The 26,080-nt window shown below is 44.5% G+C and overlaps 2 protein-coding genes across 3 annotated transcripts in view; both read left to right on the top strand.

Annotated features, from left to right (window-relative positions):
• The window catches only part of FNBP4 (formin binding protein 4), a 52,097-nt gene extending 44,274 nt beyond the window's left edge, over positions 1–7,823 (top strand). For both annotated transcript variants that reach the window (XM_055281537.2, XM_055281538.2), the window contains exons 15-17: positions 530–870; positions 4,277–4,434; positions 6,831–7,823. In XM_055281537.2, the coding sequence (XP_055137512.1) occupies positions 530–870; positions 4,277–4,434; positions 6,831–6,921 (590 nt within the window). In that variant the 3' untranslated portion in view covers positions 6,922–7,823. The remainder of the gene's footprint in view (positions 1–529; positions 871–4,276; positions 4,435–6,830) is intronic.
• A 1,092-nt stretch (positions 7,824–8,915) lies between these two features.
• AGBL2 (AGBL carboxypeptidase 2) overlaps positions 8,916–26,080 on the top strand; it is a 56,656-nt gene continuing 39,491 nt past the window's right edge. The window contains exons 1-6 of the mRNA XM_055281539.2: positions 8,916–9,491; positions 9,587–9,718; positions 9,989–10,052; positions 16,678–16,731; positions 18,166–18,351; positions 23,351–23,458. Of these exons, the coding sequence (XP_055137514.1) occupies positions 9,686–9,718; positions 9,989–10,052; positions 16,678–16,731; positions 18,166–18,351; positions 23,351–23,458 (445 nt within the window). The 5' untranslated portion in view covers positions 8,916–9,491; positions 9,587–9,685. The remainder of the gene's footprint in view (positions 9,492–9,586; positions 9,719–9,988; positions 10,053–16,677; positions 16,732–18,165; positions 18,352–23,350; positions 23,459–26,080) is intronic.

Raw genomic sequence — 26,080 nt, forward strand, 5'->3', positions numbered from 1 at the left:
CACCTATAATCCCAACACTTTGGGAGGTTGAGGCAAGTGGATTGCTTGAGCTCGGGAGTTGGAGACCAGCCTGGGCAACATGGCAAAAGCCTGTCTACAAAAAAGACAAAAAATAGCCAGGTGTGGTAGTCTGCACCTGTAGTCTCGGCTACTCGGGAGACTGAGGTGGGAGGATCACTTGAGCCCTGGAGTTTGAGGCTGCAGTGAACTGTGATCACACTGCTATACTTCATCCAGTCTGGGCAACAGAGCAAAACTCTGCCTCAAAAACACAAAAAACGTTCAGCACATATCCTTCCAAATTGTCTTTTGTATATTTATGTACATTGGTGATTTTGATGTATAGGTAGTTTAATGCCAAGGTATTCAAAATTAATATATTTTGCTACTAGCAAATATGGCTGTGTTTTTTAGAAAAGGATATATTGGAATCATTTTCTATGTGATCTAATCCCCACTTCTGTTTTCGTTGCATCTGTTCTTGTCATGATGTCCTTTTTATAGTATCATTTTATGTTTTCTGTGTTAGGTCACCAGGCAGCAGGGATTGGAAACCAGGCAACAGGAATTGGACATCAGACAATACCAGTTAGCCATCCAGCAGCAGGAATGGGTCATCAGGCCAGAGGAATGAGCCTGCAGTCAAATTACCTTGGACTAGCGGCAGCACCTGCAATTATGAGTTATGCAGAATGTTCTGTCCCAATCGGAGCGACTGCTCCCTCATTGCAGCCAGTTCAGGCCCGAGGTGCTGTGCCTACCACTGCCATTATAGAACCACCACCACCACCTCCTCCTCCTCCTCCACCACCACCACCGGCTCCCAAAATGCCACCACCTGAAAAGACGAAAAAAGGAAAGAAAGACAAGGTATAATAAATTTCCCTTTTTAAAAAATTTTTTTAAAGATTTTATTGAGGTTATATTCACATAACATAAAATTAACCATTTTCAGGCTGGGCACTGTAGCTCACGCCTGTAATCCCAGCACTTTGGGAGGCCGAGGCAGGCAGATCACTTGAGGTCAGAAGTTCGAGACCAGCCTGTCCAACATGGTGAAACCCCGTCTCTACTAAAAATACAAAAATTAGCCGGGCCTGGTGGCACACACCTGTAATCCCTGCTACTCGGGAGGCTGAGGCAGGAGAATCGCTTGAACCCAGGAGTCAGAGGTTGCAGTGAGCCAGGATCACAGTACTGCACTCCAGCCTGGGTGACAGAGCAAGACTCCATCTCAAAAAAAAGAAAGAAAGAAAAGAAAAGAAATTGAAATGTCCAGCTTACTTTCTCAGTGGGGGGACCTTATTGAAGAAATCTGTTTGTCTCAAGCGCTGGGAGGAGAATCAGCTTGGGCCCCCATACCTAGTCCTCACATGAGTACAGTACTCAGTCATGTCAACTCCTACTTGTTGAGCCAGCATCACCCAGACAGGTCTTCAAACATACAACTGCTTCTCTTAAAAAACAGGGATAAGCTATTAAAGAGGCTGAGGCGGGAGAGTCGCTTGAACCTGAGAGGCTGAGGTTGCAGTGAGCTGAGATTGTACCACTGCATTCCAGCCTGGGTGACAAGAGTGAAACTTTGGGCCGGGCGCGGTGGCTCACCCTTGTAATCCCAGCACTTTGGGAGGCCGAGGCGGGCGGATCACGAGGTCAGGAGATCGAGACCACGGTGAAACCCCGTCTCTACTAAAAATACAAAAAATTAGCCGGGCATAATGGCGGGCGTCTGTAGTCCCAGCTGCTCAGGAGGCTGAGGCAGGAGAATGGCGTGAACCCAGGAGGCGGAGCTTGCAGTGAGCCGAGATCGCGCCACTGCACCCCAGCCTGGGCAACAGAGCGAGACTCCATCTCAAAAAAAAAAAAAAAAAAAAAAAAAGTGAAACTTTGTCTTAAAAAAAAAGGGGGGTGAGGGGATAAAAATTGGTCTTACAGACAAAAAAAAAAAAAACCCTCTGTTTTGCAGAACCTTTCTTCTGGCAGGGGGTGGCTTGGGAGTAGATAAGGGAAAAATACATCTATGATAAATATTTTTTTTCTTTTTTTTTTTTTTTTTGAGTCGGAGACACCCACCACCACCCCCGGCTAATATGGCAATTTGCTTTGTTGGTCTTTCCAGTTTTATTTTTTAGCTTTTATTTATTTTTTTTAAATCATTTGATAGGAACATTGCATCTATTTAAAATTTGAAAATGGGAACGCTGTAATTCTGAGGAGACGAGATAAAGGCAATACTTTGAATTGCATAGGGTAGGGAGGTTAAAGGAAATTTATATGACCTGATTTTATAAAATACCACATTTACAAATTATCACCTTTTGAAATGGAGTCTCAAAAAAAGGGGCAAAAAAAGTACATGTTTATTATAGACGATTTAGACAATGAAGGTAAGCGAAAAGAAAAATAAAATATTATACTATTATATCTTCTCTTAGAACTAACTGTATCATTGATTTTTTTTTGGCAGAGGGAAGGGAGACAAGAGTCTCTGTCACCCAGGCTGGTGTGCAGTGGCATGCTCTCAGCCCACTGCAACCTCTGCCTCCCAGTTCAAGCAGTTCTCATGCCTCAGTCTCCTGAGTAGCTGGGACTACAGGCATGTGTGTCACCATGCCAGGCTAATTTTTGTATTTTTTATATTTTTAGTAGAGATGGGTTTTTGTCATGTTGGCCAGGCCGGTCTCAAACTCCTGGCCTCAAGTGATCCACCCACCTTGGCCTCCCAAAGTGCTGAGATTACAGGTGTGACCCACCATGCCTGGCGTCATTGATGTTTTATTTTATTTATTTATTTATTTTTGAGACAGAGTCTTGCTCTGTTGCCCAGGCTGAAGTGCAGAGTAGCTGGGACTACAGGCGCCCACCACCACGCCCAGCTAATGTTTTCTATTTTTATTAGAGACGGGGTTTCACCGTGTTAGCTAGGATGGTCTCGATCTCCTGACCTCATGATGCGCCCGCCTCGGCCTCCCAAAGTGCTGGGATTACAGGCGTGAGCCACCGTGCCCGGCCAATATTTTTAAAAATCTCTTTGCTTTTTTTCATATTTAATTATGGCTATTTATTTATTTGAGACAGAGTCTCGCTGTGTTGCCCAGGCTGCAGTGCAATGGTGCAATCTTGGCTCACTGCAAACTCTGATTCCCGGATTCAAGCGATTCTCCTGCCTCAGCCTCCCAAGTAGCTGGGACTACAGTCGCCTGCCGCCACCGCCCCCGGCTAATATGGCAATTTGCTTTGTTGCTCTTTCCAGCTTTATTTTTTAGCTTTTTTTCTTTTTCTTTTTTTTTTTTTTTAGTCACTTGGTAGGAACACTGCATCTAGTTAAAATTTGAAAACGGGAACACTGTAATTCTGAGACGCGATAAAGGCAATATTTTGAATTGCGTAGGATAGGGAGGTTAAAGGAAGTTTATATGACCTGATTTTTAAAAATATCACATTTACAAAGCTTTATAGATTTTTTTTTTTTTTTTTTTTTTTTTTTGAGACGGAGTCCTCGCTCTGTAGCCGAGGCTGGAGTGCAATGGCGATCTCGGCTCACTGCAAGATCCACCTCCCGGGTTCATGCCATTCTCCTATCTCAGCCTTCTGAGTAGCTGGGACTACAGGTGCCCGCCACCACACCTGGCTAATTTTTTGTATGTTTAGCAGAGACGGGGTTTCACCGTGTTAGCCAGCCAGGGTGGTCTCGATCTCCTGACCTCATGATCCACCCGCCTCGGCCTCCCAAAGTGCTGGGATTACAGGCTTGAGCCACCGTGCCCGGCCTGCTTTATAGATTTTTTTTTTTTTTTTTTTGAGACGGAGTCTCGTTCTCTCGCCCATGCTGGAGTGCAGTGGCGCAATCTCGGCTCACTGCAAGCTCCGCCTCCCGGGTTCACGCCATTTTCCTGCCTCAGCCTCTCTGAGTAGCTGGGACTACAGGCGCCCGCCACCACACCCAGCTAATTGTTTTTTTTGTATTTTTAGTAGAGACGGGGTTTCACAGTAGTCTCGATCTCCTCACCTCGTGATCCATCCGCCTCGGCCTCCCAAAGTGCTGGGATTACAAGCGTGAGCCACCATGCCCGGCCTGCTTTATAGATTTTTAACCAAGCCTTTTCATTTATAGTTGATAAGAAATTTATGGCAAGAACTTAGAATGGTATTTACTTTCTTTTTTAAAGTGTGCATATTCTTTAGAACTAGGAAAAGGATCCTGACCTCCATTGTAGAGGACTCTTATCCTTATTTTATGTTTTCTATTCCTTTTGAACTTTAACCTTTGTTACAGGCAAAGAAGAGTAAGACCAAAATGCCATCTTTGGTAAAAAAGTGGCAGAGTATCCAGCGTGAGTTAGATGAAGAGGACAATTCTAGTTCCAGTGAAGAGGATCGGGAATCAACTGCACAGAAGCGAATTGAAGAGTGGAAACAGCAGCAGCTGGTTAGGTAAAAGAAAAGGAAACACAGATGAGATGGGGTTTTGGAGTAGGTTGAGACCTACTATGAGATGGAGTAGGTTGTGGTTGTTATAGATGTATTAGAATAGACATATTCTTAAAATCACAGCTTGTAAATTTATCTAAAAGTTTCTAATTTATAAACATGTTTAATTCCTTATAGAAATTATGGTCTAGCCTTTTTTCAAAATCAGAAACAACAGAGTTGTAATACTTTGTCCAGCTGATTGTTGGTCTTAGGCAAAGGCCTTTGTTAACTTTCAGTACATCATTTACTATCTAGATCCAGTGGACCCTTTTATACACACACACACACACATACACACATAACATATTAACTTATTTTACAAACAATTTATAGAATTAGACCCTTTTATACACACACACATTAACTTATTTTACAAATAATTTACAGAATTAGAATAAAGTTTTTCCCCTGTCCCTATATTTCAGTCAAGCAAGGTAGAATACAGAGCTGCCTTCTCAATTACACTTATTCTAGAATAGAAGTTAATGAGAGAGCACACCACACTAGGAACTAAATGAACCTCTTCTAGGTAAGAAAATCCTTCACTACCTTGCTCGACTAGAATAAAAGGATAGGGAGAACTGGCTTCAAGTAATTGCACCTCAGCCTCCCAGAGTGTTGGGAATACAAGTGTGAGCCACCACACTCAGGTCAGAAATATTTTTTATGATGAAAGCACATGTTGGGCCGGGCATGGTGGCTCACGCCTGTAATCCCAGCACTTTGGGAGGCCAAGGCGGGTAGATCACTACGTCAGGAATTCGAGACCAGCCTGGCCAACATGGTGAAACCCCATCTCTACTAAAAATACAAAAATTAGCTGGGCCTGGTGGCGAATGCCTGTAATCGTTGAGGCAGAAGAATCGTTTGAACTCGTGAGGCGGAGGTTGCAGTGAGCCAAGACTGTGCTATTGCACTCCAGCCTGGACGACAGAGCAAGACTCCATCTCAAAAAAAAAAAAAAAAAAAAAAAAAATGTTGGCTGGGCACTGTGGCTCACACCTGTAGTCCTAGATGCTTGGGAGGCTGAGGCAAGAAGATGGCTTTCTCAAAAATTCTAGAAATTTTAAAGACTTTAGACACAGCAAGTACAATTTTTTATTTCATATTTTCCTTGTTTTAAAGGTATACATTCTGAAATGGGCAGAATTCTTTGACTGCAACTCAACTGTTCATCAGTTGTCAGTGTGTAACCTAGAACATAGCTGTCTATTACTGATGCCAGATTTCAAATTCATCTCTGATGGGTTCTAGCTTAGTTTTTATTAAAGGATCTAATGCATCCATTCTGTTAATTGCAAGATAGAATTTGAATTTTAATCCTTACAAATAAAACTACTTGAAAGAGAAACTCAAAAACATTAGATCCGGCCAGGCGCAGTGGCTCACGCCTGTAATCCCAGCACTTTGGGAGGCCGAGGCGGGTGGATCACGAGGTCAGGAGTTCGAGAACAGCCTGGCCAACATAGTGAAACCCTGTCTTTACTAAAAATATAAAAATTAACTGGACATGGTGGCAGGCGCCTGTAGTCCAAGCCACTTGGGAGGCTGAGGCAGGAGAATCGCTTGGACCTAGGAGGCGGAGGTTGCAGTGAGCCGAGATCATGCCACTGCACTCCAGTCTGGGCAACAGAGCAAGACTCCATCACACACACACACAAAAAAACACATTAGATCCCAGGGTCCCTGTTCGTAGATTGAGGATTAGATATATCTCCCCTGAAGAATCATAACTCCTATGGGCTAAGAAAAGCTCTAATAGAACGTGTTTCATTTCTTCAGTGTGCCTTTAATGGTTACTGGAGGTATATTTATATAAAATAAATAAGGCCGGGCACGGTGGCTCATGCCTGTAATCCCAGCACTTTCGGAGGCCAAGGCAGTCAGATCACCTGAGGTTGGGAGTTCAAGACCAGCCTGACCAACAGAGAAACCCTGTCTCTACTAAAAAAAAAAAAAAATTAGCCAAGTATGGTTGTGCATGCCTGTAATCCCAGCTACTCTGAGGGGAGGCTGAGGCAGGAGAATTGCTTGAACCTGGGAGGCAGAGGTTGCAGTGAGCCGAGATTGCGCCATTGCACTCCAGCCTGGGCAACGAGCAAAATTCCGTCTCAATCGATCAATAGTAAATAAATAAATATGCACTTAGACATATACATAAAACTGGGGAGTGTTTGACCTATCAGAATGAAGAAGTTTGATGAAGAATATACTGATATTTGGCTGAGAAACAAAAGATTTTCATAAACAGACGTGATAGATCAGGTTTTTAATTTCAGTTAGATTTTTATTTGCTGGGAAATGAATACTTTCGTTAATTTTTCTTTCCACTAAAATAATCTTTGTTGTTTTCACAGTGGCATGGCAGAGAGAAATGCTAATTTTGAAGCCCTTCCTGAGGATTGGAGAGCAAGGCTAAAGAGAAGGAAAATGGCTCCTAACACATAGTTTTTAAGTTTTTAAAACTTTTTTTTGTATTATTATTTGTTCTGTGTTCGGTTCAAAGTCTTAACCAGTTTTATTGTCAAATAAACTATAAATGTTATGGGGGAGATCTTATAAATTTCCTGGGCAAGAGTGTATGCATACAAAGTTTTCACTTTTGTGAAATATAATTTTTCTGTTTTGCAAAGGGATGAGGTGATTGGAATTGCTTTGACCATGCTGCCTTTATTCTCAAACTGGCAAACTTAGCCTGTTAGGTATATTAACCTCATCAGTCTTGAAGAACATGTGGCTCATGACTATAATACTCCTGTAGAGGACTCCCTGACAAAAGTGAAGAATTAACTTCTCGTCCAGAACAAGTGCAATTCAGAAGGCAGCTCTGCATTCTAGCTTGACTGGAATTGTCTGAATCTTTTTCTGGCCTCTTTTCTCTAGTTGGCCACCCTTGAAGTGCTGAGGTCTAAGTGGTTTACCTCGGGCTGATAGATGGCCACACTCTTTAGAGTAGTTCTCATAAGTTCTAGAACTGGTAGCTCGGTCGTTTCACACACTAGGTGGCATACAGGCAGCAGCAGGTGTTCATATCCGTGATTTTGAGAATTTCCCCTCAAGTATGTGGCAGTAAATGCAATGAGACACTCTATGTATTAATGTCTCCATTGTCTTAACCCTGTTCCAAAACAAAATTCACCTCCTTTCTTTATGTGAATGTATTCTCCATAAAATTCCAGTATTTAAAAAGCAGTTTACTGTTCTGTACTTTCTATTGTATCACAATCAGGTAAAAGTCACTTTAAACTGAGGAAACGGCAAATTGTGTTTTAAAGCTCTTTGTATTTCTCCAGTTTCTGACCTTGTAAATTTGTATATATGCACTAATAAAGCTTTTTTTATAATCCTGATGGGTTATCCTTTTGCTCGTCAACGCCTGTTATTCTGATTATGTAACCAGGACTTGTTTTTTTTTTCTAAGCATATACAATGCAAGGTGCAAACATTTAAGAACAGCTTTCAAGAAAAAGAGCAGCAGATCTTGAATGGGGAGTGGTAGGGCCAGTTTAGACAAACAGGCTTCTAGTCCCAGATGGTGCTGTGTGATCAAAGTTTTGGGATCTAATATTATCTATAATATCTAGATTGGTTAATAGCCATATTAGATAACATTTGACCTACTTAATTCCTGGCAATGATGTAATATGGTTAACATTTCAGAAAAAAAGGTGCCTTATAGCTTTTTTCCCCCACTGATAAAAGTAACAGATACGATTATACTCATATATAGTTAACCAAAGACACGTGGTTGAATTTTATTGTAATATATATATATATATATATTTTTTTTTTTTTGGAGACAGAATTTTGCTCTTGTTGCCCAGGCTGGAGTGCAATGGCACGATCTCGGCTCACCGCAACCTCCGCCTCCCAGGTTCAAGTGATTCTCCTGCCTCAGCGTCCCGAGTAGCTGGGATTACAGGCATGCGCCACCACACCCGGCTAATTTTGTATTTTTAGTAGAGATGGGGTTTTTCCATGTTGGTCAGGCTAGTCTCTAACTCCCGACCTCCCAAAGTTCTGGGATTACAGGCGAGAGCCACCGCGCCCGGCCTGGAGTATATTTCTATGCATATAATTGATTTTTTAAACCTAATCAAAATGTATGATTTGAATTTGCCAGCTTTGTTTCTTAAGATTTTCAGTGTAGAAGGTAATTTTTCCTTTCTAGCTATGCAGTGGAGAGAATGTTAAGGCGAAAGGAGAGAAGCAGCAGCTCTCTTAGAGCAAAGTATGCATAACAATTATCTAACGCTAACAGCAAACGAGCTTGGAAATATGTTGAAGGCTACTGGCGCCGTACTCATCAATGCGGTTTCGATTCCCAGGCTGGGGCTGTAATGTATGAGGGGAAGAAAGCCACTGCCCGCCATACATGTTGCAGACCTTCCGGGGCTTCCGGCTCCCTCCTTGGGGGCGGGGCCTAGCTCCCCGGAAGTGCCCGGCCGCCCCGCCCTTCCTCCTCTTCCCGCTTGCGGTTGCTAGGCTACCCGGGCCCTCACAGAAGGCGGTGGCGGGCGGGTGCAGCGAGTTTGTCCCCTTCCCCGCACACTGCTTGGCCTCTGTACCTAAGTGCAGTGGCCGCCTGCCTCGCTGGAGCTTCTCTGCCGCACCCATCCGTGCTGCTTGGGACGGGCCGGGGCGCGAAGGCGGTCGCACCCATCGCTCTGCCCTCCCGGGAAGTTTCTGCTCTCCTTCCCCGCTCCTACCCTTAGGAAACCCCCTCACCGCCTGCCCCGGACCAGGTTCCTCTGAACCCTAAATTCAATCTAAATTCAATCTTCAGGGCCCACTCTCCCAACCCCCTGACCTTTTTCCATCGACACCAACCGAGACGACTTCGTCGCGTGCTCCCATCCCCATTTCTCTCACTTTCCTGTGGCGAGCATCTCCCTTCTCAGGGAAAGGGAAGCATGGGGCCAGCACCTTAGGAAGAAGAGGCGGGAAGATACGCCGCCCTCCCTGTCTCAGGTGCACCTCTGGCCTCGGCGTGACCACCTTGTTTAGCTGAGGAGAAGGTGGGTTGGCAGGGTTTTCTGAAGTCAAGAGGGAGCTGGGGGGCGCCCGGGGAGGTATTGGCAGTTTTTTCACTTTTCCTCTTCTGGCTTTGTAGCTTCTCGTGTGTCATCAGCTGCCCATTTGGAAATTGGGCAGGGTTTGCGACTGGTTTTCTAGTCATTGACTAGTTTTCAGCCTACCATCCAGAAGTAACATGTTCCCAGCCTTGGAAACGCACCTAAAGCAGGTCGGTACACAACACGGAAAGCCACAGAAATTTCTTCGGGGAACTCCGTTTCTTCGGGAACTCCACAGAAATCTGCTACTAGATGAGAAGGGATGTTCTGGTGGCATCTTTTCTCAGCTGGAGATCTTGATCCCCACGGTAGAATAATTCGCATGGAGTGCAGCTCGCTTGGCTTAGTTTAGTCCTATGCAACAACGCTCATGTACTTTTTGTTGAGTCTATTATGGTTTGAAAACATTATCTTGATTGAAGTGGCCTTTCCTTTCACAGACTATTCCTGATCCTTATGAAGACTTTATGTACCGTCACCTCCAATATTATGGCTACTTTAAAGGTAATACCATGTTCTTATCTAGTATCACCTTTCCTGCACTCCAGAGGAAAATTCCTTCGTTAGCTGAGAGGGTTGCACTTGGGTAGTCTAATAAATAATTTGCATTGACAGATAAATACTTCTTCCTCTACCATTAGTGAAAAGTACTTCCATTCCCCATTGATCTGCGGGTCACCTCTGTCAAGTAGGCAGCATCGCTTAATACAAAGGTCTGTTTCTGGGCTCTCTATTCCATTGGTCTGTTTGTGTATCCTTTACCAATATCACTGTCTCTTAATTACTATATGGCATTAAAATAGTCTTTATCTGGAAAGACATGTCTTCCCACCTTGTTCTTCAGAAGTCTCACGGCTGTTCTTGAGTCTGTCTTACTATATAAATTTTACAATTGGCGGCCGGGCACAGTGGCTCACACCTGTAATCCCAGCACTTTGGGAGGCCGAGACGAGCAGAGCACGAGGTAAGGAGATCGAGACCATCCTTGCTAACATGGTGAAACCCCGTCTCTACTAAAAATACAAAAAAATTAGCCAGGCGTGATGGCGGGCGCCTGTAGTCCCAGCTACTCGGGAGGCTGAGGCAAGAGAATGGCCTGAACCCGGGAGGCGGAGCTTGCAGTGAGCCGAGATTGCGCCACCGCACTCCAGCCTGGGCGACAGAGCGAGACTCCGTCTCAAAAAAATAAATAAATAAAAATTTAATGGCCGGGCGCGGTGGCTCACGCTTGTAATCCCAGCACTTTGGGAGGCCAAGGCGGGTGGATCACGAGGTCAGGAGATCGAGACCACGGTGAAACCCCGTCTCTACTAAAAATACAAAAAATTAGCCGGGCATAATGGCGGGCGCCTGTAGTCCCAGCTGCTCGGAGAGGCTGAGGCAGGAGAATGGCGTGAACCCGGGAGGCGGAGCTTGCAGTGAGCCGAGATTGCGCCACTGCACTCCAGCCTGGGTGACAGAGCGAGACTCCGTCTCAAAAAAAAAAAAACAAAAAAAAACTTAGTAAAACATTTAAAAAAATAAATTTTACAATTGGCTTATGACATTTTATTTTATTTTTTATTTTATTTTGAGATGAAGTCTCGCCCTGTCGCCCAGGCTGGGGTGCAATGGCACAATCTCGGCTCACTGCAACCTCTGCCTCCCAGGTTCAAGAGATTCTCCTGCCTCAGCCTCCTGAGTAGCTGCGATTATAGGCGTGAGCCACCACGCCCGGGTAATTTTTGTTTCTTTCTTTCTTTTTTTTTTTTTTTGAGATGGAGTCTCACTCTTTTCACCCAGGCTGGAGTGCAATGGCGCAATCTCGGCTCACTGCAACCTCCACCTCCTGGGTTCAAGAGATTCACCTGCCTCAGCCTCCCAAGTAGCTGGGATTACAGGTGCCCACCACCACTCCCAGCTAATTTTTTTGTGTATTTGTAGTAGAGACGGGGTTTCAACTTGTTGGCCAGGATGGTCTTGAACTCCTGACCTCAGGTGATCCACCTGCCTAGGCCTCCCAAAGTGGTAGGATTACAGACGTGAGCTACCGCGCCCAGCGTTTTTTTTATTTTTGAGACAGAGTTGCGCTCTTGTTGCCCAGGCTGGAGTGCAGTGGCACATCTAGGCTTGCTGCAACTTCCACCTCCGGGGGTCAAGCGATTTTCCTGCCTCAGCCTCCCAAGTACCCAAGTAGCTGGGATTACAGGCGTGCACCACCATGCCTGGCTAATTTTGTATTTTTAGTAGAAACGGTTTCACCATGTTGGCCAGGCTGGTCTCGAACTGACCTCAGGTGATCCACCCACCTCAGCCTCCCAAAATGCCAAGATTACAGGCATGAGCCACTGCACTTGGCCTAATTTTGGTATTTTTAGTAGACACAGGGTTTCCTCATGTTGGCCAGGCTGTTCTCGAACTCCTGACCTAAGGTGATCCACCCACCTTGGCCTCCCAAAGTGCTGGGATTACAGGCGTGAGCCACTGTCCCCGGCCCGCTTATGACATTTTAAAAGATTATAGGAATTGCATTGAATCTGTAGATCAAATTTCACAAGAACTGGCAATTTTTCAACACTGGGTTCTCCAATCTATGACTATAATATATATCTCTGTTTACTTAGGTCTTTAATGTCTCCCAATAAAGATTTATAGTTTTTCATAATACTTCATATTTTTATGCTATTATAAATGTTGATCTTAAAATTTAATTTCCCAACTTTGTTACTGGTATAGTGAAATAAGATGGAGTAATATTCATTGTATTAATATTAATTTTATTTCTATCAAAGAACATTGTTAAACTTTTTTATTTTTTTATTTTTTATTTTTTATTTATTTTTTTTTTGAGACGGAGTCTCGCTCTGTCACCCAGGCTGGAGTGCAGTGGCGCAATCTCGGCTCACTGCAAGCTCCGCCTCCCGGGTTCACGCCATTCTCCTGCCTCAGCCTCGCCGAGTAGCTGGGACTACAGGCGCCCACCACCACGCCTGGCTAATTTTTTGTATTTTTAGTAGAGACGGGGTTTCACCATGGTCTCGATCTCCTGACCTCGTGATCCGCCCGCCTTGGCCTTCCAAAGTGCTGGGATTACAAGTGTGAGCCACCGTGCCCGGCCTTTTTTTTTTTTTTTTTTTTGAGACGGAGTCTCGCTCTTGTCGCCCAGGCTGGAGTACAGCAGCACTATCTCAGCTCACTGCAACCTCTGCCTCCTGGGTTCAAGCTATTCTCGTGCCTCAGCCTCCTGAGTATCTGGGATTACAGGCGGCCGCCACCACTCCCGGCTAATTTTTGTACTTTTAGTAGAGACGGTGTTTCGCCATGTTAGCCAGGCTGGTCTCAAACTACCAACCTCAGGTGATTGGCCCACCTCAGCCTCCCAAAGTGCTAGGATTGCAGGTGCGAGCCAATACACCCGGCCAATATTGATAATTTTTTTTTTTTTTTTTTGAGACAGAGTCTTGCTCTGTCAAAAGGCTGGAGTGCAGTGGTTCCATCTCGGCTCACTACAACCTCTGCCTCCTGGCTTCAAGTGATTCTCCTGCCTCAGCCTCCCGAGTAACTGGGACTACAGGCGTGCGCCACCATGCCCAACTAATTTTTGGATTTTTAGTGGAGATGGGGTTTCACCATGTTGACCAGGATGATCTTGATCTCTTGACCTCGCGACCTGCCTGCCTTGGCCTCCCAAAGTGCTGGGATTACAAGCATGAGCCACTGTGCCCAGCTGATAATTTTTAAAGGAAAAATCTAAACTTCTCTTTGGAAAAAATATCATTAATAAAGTAAAGGACAAACTAAAAAAAAAAGGCCGGGTGCAGTGGCTCATGCCTGTAATCCCAGCACTTTGGGAGGCTGAGACGGGCGGATCACGAGGTCAGGAGATCGAGACCATCCTGGCTAACACGGTGAAACCCCGTCTCTACTAAAAATACAAAAAATTAGCCGGGCCTGGTGGCGGGCACCTGTAGTCCCAGCTACTCGGAAGGCTGAGGCAGGAGAATGGCGTGAACCCAGGAGGCGGAGCTTGCAGTGAGCCGAGATTGTGCCACTGCACTCCAGCCTGGGCAACACAGCGAGACTCCGTCTCAAAAAAAAAAAAAAAAACTAAAGAAAAAATTTGCAGCAAATTTGCCAAAGGGTTCACTTCCTTTACATATAACAGCTCTTTCAAATCAGTAAGTGTTAATAAAAGATGATTAGGCTGGGCACAGTGGCTCATGCTTGTAATCCCAGCACTTTGGGAGGCCAAGGTAGGCGGATCACCTGAGGTCAGGAGTTCGAAACCAGCCTGGCCAATATGGTGAAACCCCGTCTCTACTAAAAATAGAAAAATTATCCCAGCTTGATGGCGCCCACCTGTAATCCCAGCTACTCAGGAGGCTGAAGCGGGAGATTCGCTTGAACTCAGGAGGCAGAGGTTGCAGTGAGAGGAAATTGCGCCACTTCACTCCAGCCTGGGTGCCAGAGCAAGACTCCACCTCAAAAAAAAAAAAAAAAAGATGAGGCCGGGCGCAGTGGCTCACGCCTGTAATCCCAGCACTTTGGGAGGCCAAGGCAGGCGGATCACAAGGTCAGGAGATCGAGATCATCCTGGCTAACACGGTGAAATGCCATCTCTACGAAAAATTCAAAAAATTAGCTGGGCGTTGTGGTGGGCACCTGTAGTCCCAGCTACTTGGGAGGCTGAGGCAGGAGAATCGCTTGAACCCGGGAAGCAGAGGTTGCTGTGAGCCAAGATCGCGCCACTGCACTCCAGCCTGGGCGACTGAGCGAGACTCCGTCTCAAAAAAAAAAAAAGAAGCCGGGTGCGGTGGCTCACGCTTGTAATCCCAGCACTTTGGGAGGCCGAGGCGGGCGGATCACGAGGTCAGGAGATCAAGACCATCCTGGCTAACACGGTGAAACCCTGTCTCTACTAAAAATACAAAAAAATTAGCCGGGCGTGGTGGTGGGCGCCTGTAGTCCCAGCTACTCGGCGAGGCTGAGGCAGGAGAATGGCGTGAACCCGGGAGGCGGAGCTTGCAGTGAGCCGAGATTGCGCCACTGCACTCCAGCCTGGGTGACAGAGCGAGACTCCGTCTCGAAAAAAAAAAAAAAAAGATGACTAAAGCTGAACATGGTGGCAAATGCCTGTAGTCTCAGCCATTTGGGAGCCTGAGGCAGGAGGATCATTTGAGCCCAGGATTGCCCAGGATTTTGAGTCTGGCCTGGACAACATAGAGAGACCCTTTCTGTAAATAAACACAACAAAAAAGATGACCAAATAGAAAAATGAGTAAAAGACATGAACAAGTAGTTCATGGAAAAACATAGTCAATAAGCATATGAAAAGATACTCCACTACTAACTGAAGATGCAAATCAAAATAGCAAGTTACCATTTTTTAAAATTATGAGATTTGGGCAAAATTTTAAAGAAACTTATATGTAGTGTAGGTTAGGGTATGGGGGAACACATTTTCCTATACTGCTGTTGCCAATGTGAGTAAGTAGACTTTTAGGAAGGCAATTTGGCGATAGCTGGTGATATGGTTTGGCTGTGTCCCCACCCAAATCTCATCTTAAATTCCCACATGTTGTGGGAGGGACCCGGTGGGAGGTAATTGAATCATGGGGGCAGGTTTTTTCCATGCTGTCCTTGTGATAGTGAATAAGTCTCACGAGATCAGATGGTTCTATAAGGGGGAGTTTCCCTGCACAAGCTCTCTCTTTGCCTGGCGCCATCTATTTAAGACATGACTTGCTCCTCCTTGCCTTCTGCCATGATTGTGAGGCCTCCGCAGCCACGTGGAAGTGTAAGTCCATTAAACCTCTTTCTTTTGTAAATTGCCCAGTCTGGGGTATGTCTTTTTCAGCAGTGCAAAAATGGACTAACACAGCAGGGAAAATTAAAACAGTAATTTACCCTTGATGTAGTATTTCCCTTTTCAGGTATGTATCTTATATGTTTGCTTACACCAGCCCAAATTTTCCTATATTCTGTGTGCTAAAGCTCCTGGCAGGGATTAGAAAGGCACAATCTCTGCTCACTGCAACCTTCACCTCCCGGGTTAAAGCAATTCTCCTGCCTCAGCCTCCCTAGTAGCTAGGATTACAGGCACGTGCCACCATGCCCAGCTAATTTTTTTTTTTTTTTTTTTTTTTTTTTTTTTTTTTTTTTTTTTTAGTAGAGACAGGGTTTTACCATGTTGGCCAGGCTGGTCTCAAACTCCTTACCTCAAGTGATCCACCTGCCTTGGCCTCCCAAAGTGCTGGGATTACAGGCGTGAGCCACCCCCCCAGCAACCCTGTCTTAAAAAAACAAAAGAGAAAGCCTTTTCATATGAGCACCAAAAACAAAACAAAACAAAAAACACCTTATTCTTTTGAGGCTGGACTCAAATTCCTGGGCTCAAGTGACCACAACCCAACCCCTACCCTGCAGCCTCTGGACTAGGTGGGACTATAGGCACATGCCACCTCTCCTGCCTTTACCCCATTCTTTATAAGGGCACCTAGCATATTCCACAATTATTTATTTTTATTTTTATTTTTATTTTTTATTTTTTTTGAGACAGAGTGTTGCTCTGTGCCCCAGGCTGGAGTGCAGTGGCACGATCTGGGCTCACTGCAAGCTCCGCCTCCTGGGTTCACGGCATTCTCCTGCCTCAGCCTCTCGAGTAGCTGGGACTACAGGTGCTTGCCACCACGCCTGGCTAATCTTTTGTATTTTTAGTAGAGACAGGATTTCACCATGTTAGCCAGGATGGTCTCCATCTCCTGACCTCGTGATCCGCCTGCCTCAGCCTCCCAAAGTGCTGGGATTACAGGCATGAGCCACCGCACCCAGCCGGCCAGGCTGGTCTTGAACTCCCAACCTCAGGTAATCTGCCCGCCTCGGCCTCCCAAAGTGTTAGGATTACATGTGTGAGCTACTGCACCCAGCCTGCTTTATATTTCTTTAGTTATGAGTGACATTGTGTAGCTTTACTATCTTTTCAAATGTTTATTTCCTTTTATTTCCCCCATTGAAGTATGGGAGAAAGATTTAGATAGAAATGCAGGGGTCTAAAGTGGGCATAGGAAATGAGAAGGAATGGGGATAGTGGACGGAAGAAAAGAAGACAACGATTCCTGACACAAACGGTGCCTCCTCTTCCTCTTTCTAGGGCCTACCAGTTTATCTTCAGCTGTGCACAGACAGATAGAAGCCATCAATAGAGGTATTTCATGTCCTTCCAGACCAGAAAATTCAAGCTCCTTTTTTGGACTATGTCTTCATCACCTGCTGTTCCCACCAGACCTAAGAATTACCAGACAGGAATGGGATTCATGCCTGATGAGCACTGAAGGACCCTCAGCCTTTAGTTCCCCCTTTCATTTCCATTTTTTTCTTTTTCCCTCATTCCCTTTCTTTTTTTTTTTTTTTTTTTTGACACAGACTTTCACTCTTGGCCGCGCTGGATGCAGTGGCACGGCCTCAGCTCACTGCAACCTCCACCTCCCAGATTCAAGGATTCTCCTGCCTCAGCCTTCCGAGTAGCTGGGATTACAGGCATGTGCCACCACGCCCAGCTAATTTTTGTGTTTTTAGTAGAGACAGGATTTCACCACGTTGGCCAGGCTGGTCTCAAACTCCTAAACTCAGATGATCCGCCTGCCTCAGCCTCCCAAAGTTCTTGGATTACAGGCTTGAGCCACCACGCCTGGCCCCTCCTTTCTTTTTTATCTTCCTGAAAGCCTTTCTTTTCTTCCCTTTTTTTCTCATTCTTTCTTTCCCAAGAGCTCTTCCTCTCTTCTGCCCCATCTCATGCCTTCTCTCCCCTTCCTCTTTCCATCTTCTTTGTTTTATGTCTGTCTTTCCTTTGTATGGTTATATTATGGCCCTGAAATTTTATTTATAGATTATTTCACTATAGTTGATAAAAAAGAAGAAAAAAAGAATAAAGTTTTATGTAATTTTTTAAAAATGCTAATGGATATATTGAAATTTCCTCTCTTGCCACTAGCTAAACAAAAATAATAAAACACATTAACTTCTTATTCATTGTAACCCACTGTTGAAATGTCTTGGACCATTAAATTTAATTTTTTTTTTTTTTTTTTTTTGAGACGGAGTCTCGCTCTGTCGCCCAGGCTGGAGTGCAGTGGCGCGACCTCGGCTCACTGCAAGCTCCGACTCCCGGGTTCACGCCATTCTCCTGCCTCAGCCTCCCGAGTAGCTGGGACTACAGGCGCCCGCCACCGCGCCCGGCTAATTTTTTATATTTTTAGTAGAGACGGGGTTTAACCGTGTTAGCCAGGATGGTCTCGATCTCCTGACCTCGTGATCCGCCCGTCTCAGCCTCCCAAAGTGCTGCGATTACAGGTGTGAGCCACCACGCCCGGCCAAATTTAATTTTTTAAAAAAAGGTTTTTAATTTACCCTAAAGCTTTATATTTAAACATTTAATAGACTGTGCAGAATTTTAACATTTTATAATTTTGACCCTGTTATTCTGGACTAAATCTTCTTGAAGAAGAAACATGTCAGAGAATCATATATCTGTGCTAATATTTTAATATAATGCTTAAAATAGTTTCATTGTTATAGATGAGCAGTAAAGTCCCCAAGGAGGAAAAGGAAGATGTTCACTTACTCTCTTTCCCTTTGGCAGATCCACATATGCTGAGTTTACCACATCTTAGGAGCAGACAACTTCTTTATGATGAGTTGGATGAAGTAAACCCACGTCTTCGAGAACCCCAAGAACTCTTTTCCATTTTGTCTACCAAGAGGCCACTGCAGGCTCCAAGATGGCCAGTTGAATGTGAGGTCATCAAGGAAAACATTCATCATATTGGTAATATGACTTACGTGAAGTGGTCTTGCTATTCTGCCTTTTTTTTTTTTTTTTTTTTGAGACGAAGTCTCACTCTATTGCCCAGGCTGGAGTGCAATGGTGCGATCTCGGCTCACTGCAACCTCCGCCTCCCAGGTTCAAGCGATTCTCCTCCCTCAGCCTCCTAAGTAGCTGAGATTACAGGCGCACACCACCGCGCCCAGCTAATTTTGCATTTTTAAGTAGAGACGGGGTTTCACCATGTGGGCAAGGCTAGTCTCAGACTGCTGACCACGTGATCCACCCACCTCGGCCTCCCAAAGTGCTGGGATTACAGGCATAAGCCACCAAGCCCCGCCATCTGCCTGACTTTATTATAAGACCTGAGAATGTTAAGTCCTATGTGCTTAAGTATAAGGCAGGACAGAGTCAACATTTATTTATTTATTTATTTATTTACTGAGACAGAGTCTCACTCTGTCACCCAGGCTGGAGTGCAGTGGCACGATCTCGACTCATGGCAACCCCCATCTCCCAGGTTCAAGTGATTCTCCTGCCTAAGCCCCCCAAGTAGCTGGGATTACAGATGCCCGGCCACCACGCCTGGCTAGTTTTTTTTTTTTTTTTTTTTTTTGAGACTGACTTTCGCTCTTGTTGCCCAGGCTGGAGTGCAATGGCATGAGCTCGGCTCACTGCAACCTCCGCCTCGCAGGTTCAAATGATTCTCCTGCCTCAGCCCCCTGAGTAGCTGGGATTACAGGCATGTACCACCACACCCAACTAATTTTGTATTTTTAGTAGAAACAGGGTTTCTCCATGTTGGTCAGTCTGGTCTCGAACTCGCAACCTCAGGTGATCCACCCGCCTCGGCCTCCCAAAGTGCTGGGATTACAGATGTGAGCCACCGCACCCGGCTAGTTTTTGTATTTTTATTAGAGTCAGGGTTCCTTCATGTTGGCCAGGCTGGTCTCAAACTCCTGACCCTAAGTGATCCACCCGCCTTGGCCTCCCAAAGTGCTGGGATTACAGGCATGAGCCACTGCACTCAGCCTAGAGTCAACATTTATTAACTCACCCTGAAAAAATTAAACTGTGAGAAACTGATATAAACTCACCAAAATCAAGTTACAGTAATGTGTAAACTAGAATGCTTCTGAGTTTTTCCAGAATAGGAGGATACCTTCCTAGAAGCCAAAATATATAAATACTGAAATCTGTTTTCTAGATTAACGTGTTTCAGTGGTTTTTTTCTTTTTCTTTTTTTGGAGAGAGGGCATAGCATCTTATCTAAAAATACAGAGGTGCTACCCTGTCTCAGTATTAATGTGTTTGGTTGTGTGGTATTTTTACCAGTCTTGGTATAATTGAAGACCACATATACCACAACATAGTTTTTACAGTTTTTAATTAAATATAAAATTAATTTAATTTTATATTTTGAGTTTATTGGAGTTTTCTTGTCGGAATGGTGGAGACTTTTTTATGACATTATGGGTCATACCTGTGAGCTCTTGGAGCAAGTACAATCTTCTGCATCCATTTTATGGATTAAGCATTTATGGAAGTGGGTTGCATTAGAAAGTGGGGACTTCTCTAATTACCAGAACAAGTCTAGCAAACATCGTGTATGTCTCTGCTTTATACTACTGGATAAACAACTGGATGTTCCTTTTTTTTTTTTTTTTTTTTTTTTTTTTTTTTTTTTTTTCTGAGACAGAGTCTTGCTCTGTCACCCAGGCTGGAGTGCAGTGGTGCAATCTCGGCTCACTGCAACCTCCGCCTCGCGGGTTCAAGCGATTCTCCTGCCTCAGCCTCTCGAGTAGCTGGGATTACAGTCACCCACAACCGCACCCAGCTAATTTTTGTATTTTTAGTACAGACAGGGTGTCACCATCTTGGCCAGGCTGGTCTCGAACTCCTGACCTCGTGATCCACCCGCCTCGGCCTTCCAAAGTGCTGGGATTACAGCTGTGAGCCACCGCACCCAGCTGGATGTTCCTCATTTTCTGTCTCCCTGCTTTATAATATTCGTTCACATGTGTTGTTATATGCTAAGTACAGCGCTTGGTGCTAGAGATAATAGTGATGAGCAAAGTGGAGAGTTCATGGACCCAGAGTTCATGAACTAGTGGGGAAGTTAAACATTTTACCAGACAATTGCATAGTGCTTGGTCCCTCTGAGCATACCTAACCCAGCTTAGAGATCAGCTAAGTTTTCAAAAGGAGTTGACATCTAAGCTGAGATCTAAAGGATGAGTTCGAAATGATCCACTTAAGAGGGTCAAAGAAAAGTATTTCAGTTGGAAGAAACAGAAAAAGAGCATGGCATGCTTGGGCAACCACAGAACAATGAGCATTAAGAACAAGAGATGAGTCTGAAAATACAGGGAAAAAATAAAAGTGGAGTTTATTTGACTTTATATTTTATTTTAATATTTTGTTTTTGAGACAGCATCTTGTTCTGTCACTCAGGCTGGAGTGCACTGGTGCAATCATAGCTCACTGCAGCCTCGAACTCCTAGGCACAAGCCATCCTCCCCCCTCAGCCTCCTGAGCAGCTAGGACTATAGATGTGAGCCACTATGCCTGGCTAATTTTTTTTCTTTTTTGAGAACAGAGTCTTGCTCTGTCGCCCAGGCTGGTGTGCAGTGGCATGATCTCGGCTCACTGCAACCTCCGCCTCCCAGGTTCAAGTGCTTCTCTGCCACCGCCTCCCAAGTAGCTGGGATTACAGGCACGTGCCACCACACTCTGCTCATTTTTTATGTTTTTGGTAGAGACAGGGTTTCACCATGTTGGCCAGGCTGGTCTCGAACTCCTGACCTCAAATGATCCGCCTGCCTCGGCCTCCCAAAGTGCTGGGATTACAGGTGTAGGCCACTGCACCCGGCCGCCTGGCTAATTTTTAAATAGTTTTTTTGTAGAGACACATGGTCTCACTGTGTTGCCCAGGCTGCTCCCAAACTTCTGGCCTCAAATGATCCTCCTGGCCTCCTAAAGTGCTGAGATTACAGGTGTGAGCCACCACCCCCAGCAAGGACACTGGAATTTAATAACCAAGTTAATGCTGTGCTAATTCACTAAACTACAAGATCTTTTTTTTTTTTTTTTTTTTTTGAGTCAGAGTCTTGCTCTGTCGCCCAGTCTAGAGTGCAATGGCACAATCTCGGCTCACTGCAACCTCCGCCTCCTAGGTTCAAGCAATTCTCCCGCCTCAGCCTCCTGAGTAGCTGGGATGACAGGTGTGCACCACCACGCCCAGATAATTTTTGTATTTTTTTTTAGTAGAGACGGGGTTTCACCATGTTGGTCAGGCTGGTCTCTAACTCCTGACCTCGTGATCCGCCCTCCTCTGCCTCCCAAAGTGCTGGGATTACAGGCGTGAGCCACTGCGCTCGGCCAACTACGTGATCTTTCTTTTATAAAGCAATTTTTAAAAAATGTTTCAAAGAAACTTATTAACAAACACCTTATTGTTTAAATTAAATTGTATTAATAAGCACCTTATTGGATTATTCTTTTTTTGAGACAGAATCTCACTCTGTCACCCAGGCTGGAGTGCAGTGGCACCGTGTCAGCTCACTGCAACCTCTGTCTCCTGGGTTCAAGCAATTCTGCCTCAGCCTCCTGAGTAGCTGGGATTACAGGTGCCCACCACCAAACTTGGCTAATTTTTGTATTTTTTAATAGAGACGGGGTTTCACCATGTTGGCCAGGCTGGTCTTGATCTCCTGACCTCATGATCCACTCTCCTCGGCCTCCCAAAGTGCTGGGATTACAGGCATGCAAGCACCTTATTGTTTAAACTAAATTTTCAAAGCCTCATCACTTACCATAATCTTTGAGAAAATAAATTCATATAATATTTGACTGAGGTGTATCTTTATATGCTCTTGGAATTCATCAGTGGCTAGTCTTCTAAAAATGATATTGAAAAGTTCAAGTTCCATAAAGGAAATGTTTTTTTTTATTTTTTATTTATTTATTTATATTGAGACAGAGTCTTGCTCTGTTTGCCCAGGCTGGCATGCAGTGGTGTGATCTCGGTTCACTGCAACCTCCACCTCCCGGGTTAGAGCGATTCTCTTACCTCAGCCTCCCGAGTAGCTGGAACTACAGGCACATGCCACCATACCCGGCTAATTTTTGTATTTTTAGTAGAGGCGGGGTTTCACTATGTTGGCCAGGCTGGTCTCGAACTCCCGACCTCAGGTAATCTACCCACCTTGTCCTCCCAAAGTGCTGGGATTACAGGCATGAGCCACTGCACCCAGCCAAATAAATCTTTTTAAATTAAGTATTAATGAAAAAGCCTTACCTAGGCACAGTGGCTCACACCTGTAATCCCAGCACTTTGGGAGGCAGAGGAGGGCGGATCACCTGAGGTCGGGAGTTTGAGACCAGCCTGACCAACATGGAGAAACCCCGTCTCTACTAAAAATACAAAATTAGCCAGGCGTGGTGGCACATGCCTGTAATCCCAGCTACTCAGGAGGCTGAGGCGAGAGAATCACTTGAACCCGGGATGCAGAGGGTGCGGTGAGCCGAGATCGCACCGTTGTACTCTAGCCTGGGCAATAGAGCAAGACTCCATCTCAAAAAAAAAGAAAGAAAAGAAAAAGGCTTGCTTCCTCTGAAACAATTGATAGACTTAGTCCTCTATGGTAATAAAAAAAGTTATGTTAATGACCATATTTTGCTCATTTTAAGGAAAGTCAGGGCCAAATTTTGAAGAGCTGTTGCAGCAGCTATATTGACCTTTCTGACTTATTTTTAGGTCTTCTATGGATAGTTTATTATTTCATTTTATATGCTCTTTGTTAAAAGTGTCCTTATAAGTCTTTATAGAAAGAAACAAGACATAATTATTTTATAAACAAGCAGGAAATTTAGGGTGGGAATTTGGTTTGATTCAACCAAACTAGCCATTTGAAAAATTACTATTATTATTTTGTATTAGTTCTGATAGTGCCGTTTACATTATTTCTTATTTTGTACTTTTTAAAATGTCTTCTTTCAGAGTGGGCTCCACCTCAACCAGAATACTTCTATCAGCCTAAAGGAAATGAAAAGGTACCAGAGATTGTAGGAGAGAAAAAAGGAACAGTTGTCTATCAATTAGATTCAGGTATTGTCATTACACTGAACAATGAATGGTTAATCATGACAAAGTTATAATAAACATATGTTCCATGATAAAAGTGATTTGAAAAATTCATAGTTCAGTGGTAAACTCTTTTCCAGGCCAACCTGAGTGGGAGCCTGGAGGAGGAGTCATAACCAGTCTGCTGCAAAATTTCTATAATTTTCTAAAATCAAAGTACATTATTTTTAATAGTTCTAAGTTCGTTTTACAGCTTCTCTCTTGTTATTCTCCTTCCTGAAAATCAGACGTTGGATCATCTTTGGGGAGATTTCTTTTCTCCACCTCCTATATGTACTTTAGTGACTACTTTGTTCTATGTGCATATGACTGTCATTTAGTAATGCGGTTTCCTGTGTTGCGTTTTAAGCTTCTAGGGATTGAATATATGTCTTTTATAGAAATATGCAGAACACCATACCTAACAACAACAAAATACTCATTCTTTTTTTTTTTCGCCATTCCTACTGAAGTCATACACATTCTTTTTAAGGGTACCTGTTAGATTCCCCAGGATAAACCATATGCTAGGCCATAATGCAAGTTTTTATACATGTAAAAGGATTAAAATAATACAAAGTACATTCTCTGACCATAATAAAATTAAGTTAGAAATCAACAACAGAATGAAATATGAGATATCCATAAATATGTGGAAATTGAATAACATCTTTCTAAATAAACTGTGGGTTAAAGAAATCACAAGTAGACTTCAAAAATATTTTGAATGTAGTGAAAATAAAACCACAACATATCAAAAGTTATAGGATGCAAAACAAAATGAACCAGTGCCAGGGATATTTATGGGTATTTATGGCTTTAAGTGCCTGAATTTCAAAACAAAAAAGGCTTCTTATCAATTACCTAAGCTTCTACCTTAGTAAACTGGAAAAATAAGAGCCAACTAAACCCAAAGCAAGCAGCAGGAAAGTACTAATAAAAATAAGAATGTGGCTGGGCACGGTGTCTCACGCCTATAATCCCAGCACTTTGGGAGGCTGAGGCAGGTGGACCACCTGAGGTTGGGAGTTCTAGACCAGCCTGACCAACATGGAGAAACCCCATCTCTACTGAAAATACAAAATTAGCCGGGTGTGGTGGTGCATGCCTGCAATCCCAGCTAGTTGGGAGGCTAAGGCAGGAGAATCTCTTGAACCTGGGAAGCAGAGGTTGTGGTGAGCCAAGATCGTGCCATGCACTCCAGCCTGGGCAACAAGAGTGAAACTCCGTCTCAAAAAAAAAAAAAAATTTATGTAGACCGGGTGTGGTGGCTCATACCTGTAATCCCAGCACTTTGGGAGGCCGAGATGGGCAGATCACCTGAGGTCGGCAGTTCGAGACCAGCCTGCCCAACATGGTGAAACTCTGTCTGTAGTAAAACACAATAAATTAGCCAGTCATGATGGCAGGAGCCTGTAAACCCAGCTACTCAGGAGGCTGAGGCAGGAGAATCGTTTAAACCTGGGAGGTGGAGGTTGCAGTGAGCCAAGATGGCGCCACTGCACTCCAGCCTGGGTAACAAGGGTGAAACTCCGTCTCATTAAAAAAAAAAAAAAAAGGCCGGGCACGATGGCTCACGCCTGTAATCCCAGCACTTTGGGAGGCTGAGGCAGGCGGATCACGAGGTCAGGAAATTGAGACCATCCTGGCTAACACGGAAAAACTCCGTCTCTACTAAAAATACAAAAAAAATTAGCTGAGCATGGTGGCACACGCCTATGGTCCCAGCTACTTGGGAGGCTGAGGCAGGAGAATGGCGTGAACCCGGGAGGCGGAGCTTGCAGTGAGCCAGGATTGCGCCACTGCACTCTAGCCTGGGCGACAGAGCAAGACTCCGTCTCAAAAAAAAAAAAAAGAATGTAGGCTGGGCGCAGTGGCTCACGCCTGTAATCCCAGCACTTTGGGAGGCCAAGGTGGGCGGATCGTAAGGTCAGAAGATCGAGACCATCGTGGCTAACATGGTGAAACCCCATCTCTACTAAAAATACAAAAAATTAGCCGGGCATGATGGCACACGCCTGTAGTTTCAGCTATTCAGGAGGCTGAGTCAGGAGAATCCCTTGAACCTTGGGAGGCAGAGGTTGCAGTGAGCCAAGATTGTGCCACTGCACTCCAGCCTGGGCGACAGACAGAGACTCCATCTCAAAAAAAAAAATAATAATCATTAAGAGGCTGGGTGTGGTGCCTCACGCCTGTAATCCTAGCACTTTGGGAGGCTGAGGTGGGTGGATCACTTGAGGTCAGGAGTTTGAGGCCAGCTTGACCAACATGGTGAAACCATGTTTCTACTAAAAATACAAAAATTAGTTGGATGTGGTGGCATGCCCCTGTAATCCCAGCTACTTGGGAGGCTGAGGCAGGGGAATTGCATGAACCCAGGAGGCAGAGGTTGCAGTGAGCCAAGATTGTGCCACTATACTCAGCCTGGGTGACAGAGCAAGGCTCTATCTCAAAAATAAATAAATAAAAAATTAAAAAGGAAAGCATTGAATAGAAGACAGAAAACTGATGGAGAAAAGCAAACCAAAAGTTGGTTGTTTGGAACATCAACAAAATTGAAACAGATTTGCTAAACCAAGAAAGGAAAAGAGGCACAAATTATCAAAA

Source organism: Symphalangus syndactylus, chromosome 6 (genome assembly GCF_028878055.3).
Source record: "Symphalangus syndactylus isolate Jambi chromosome 6, NHGRI_mSymSyn1-v2.1_pri, whole genome shotgun sequence".
Taxonomy (NCBI): domain Eukaryota; kingdom Metazoa; phylum Chordata; class Mammalia; order Primates; family Hylobatidae; genus Symphalangus; species Symphalangus syndactylus.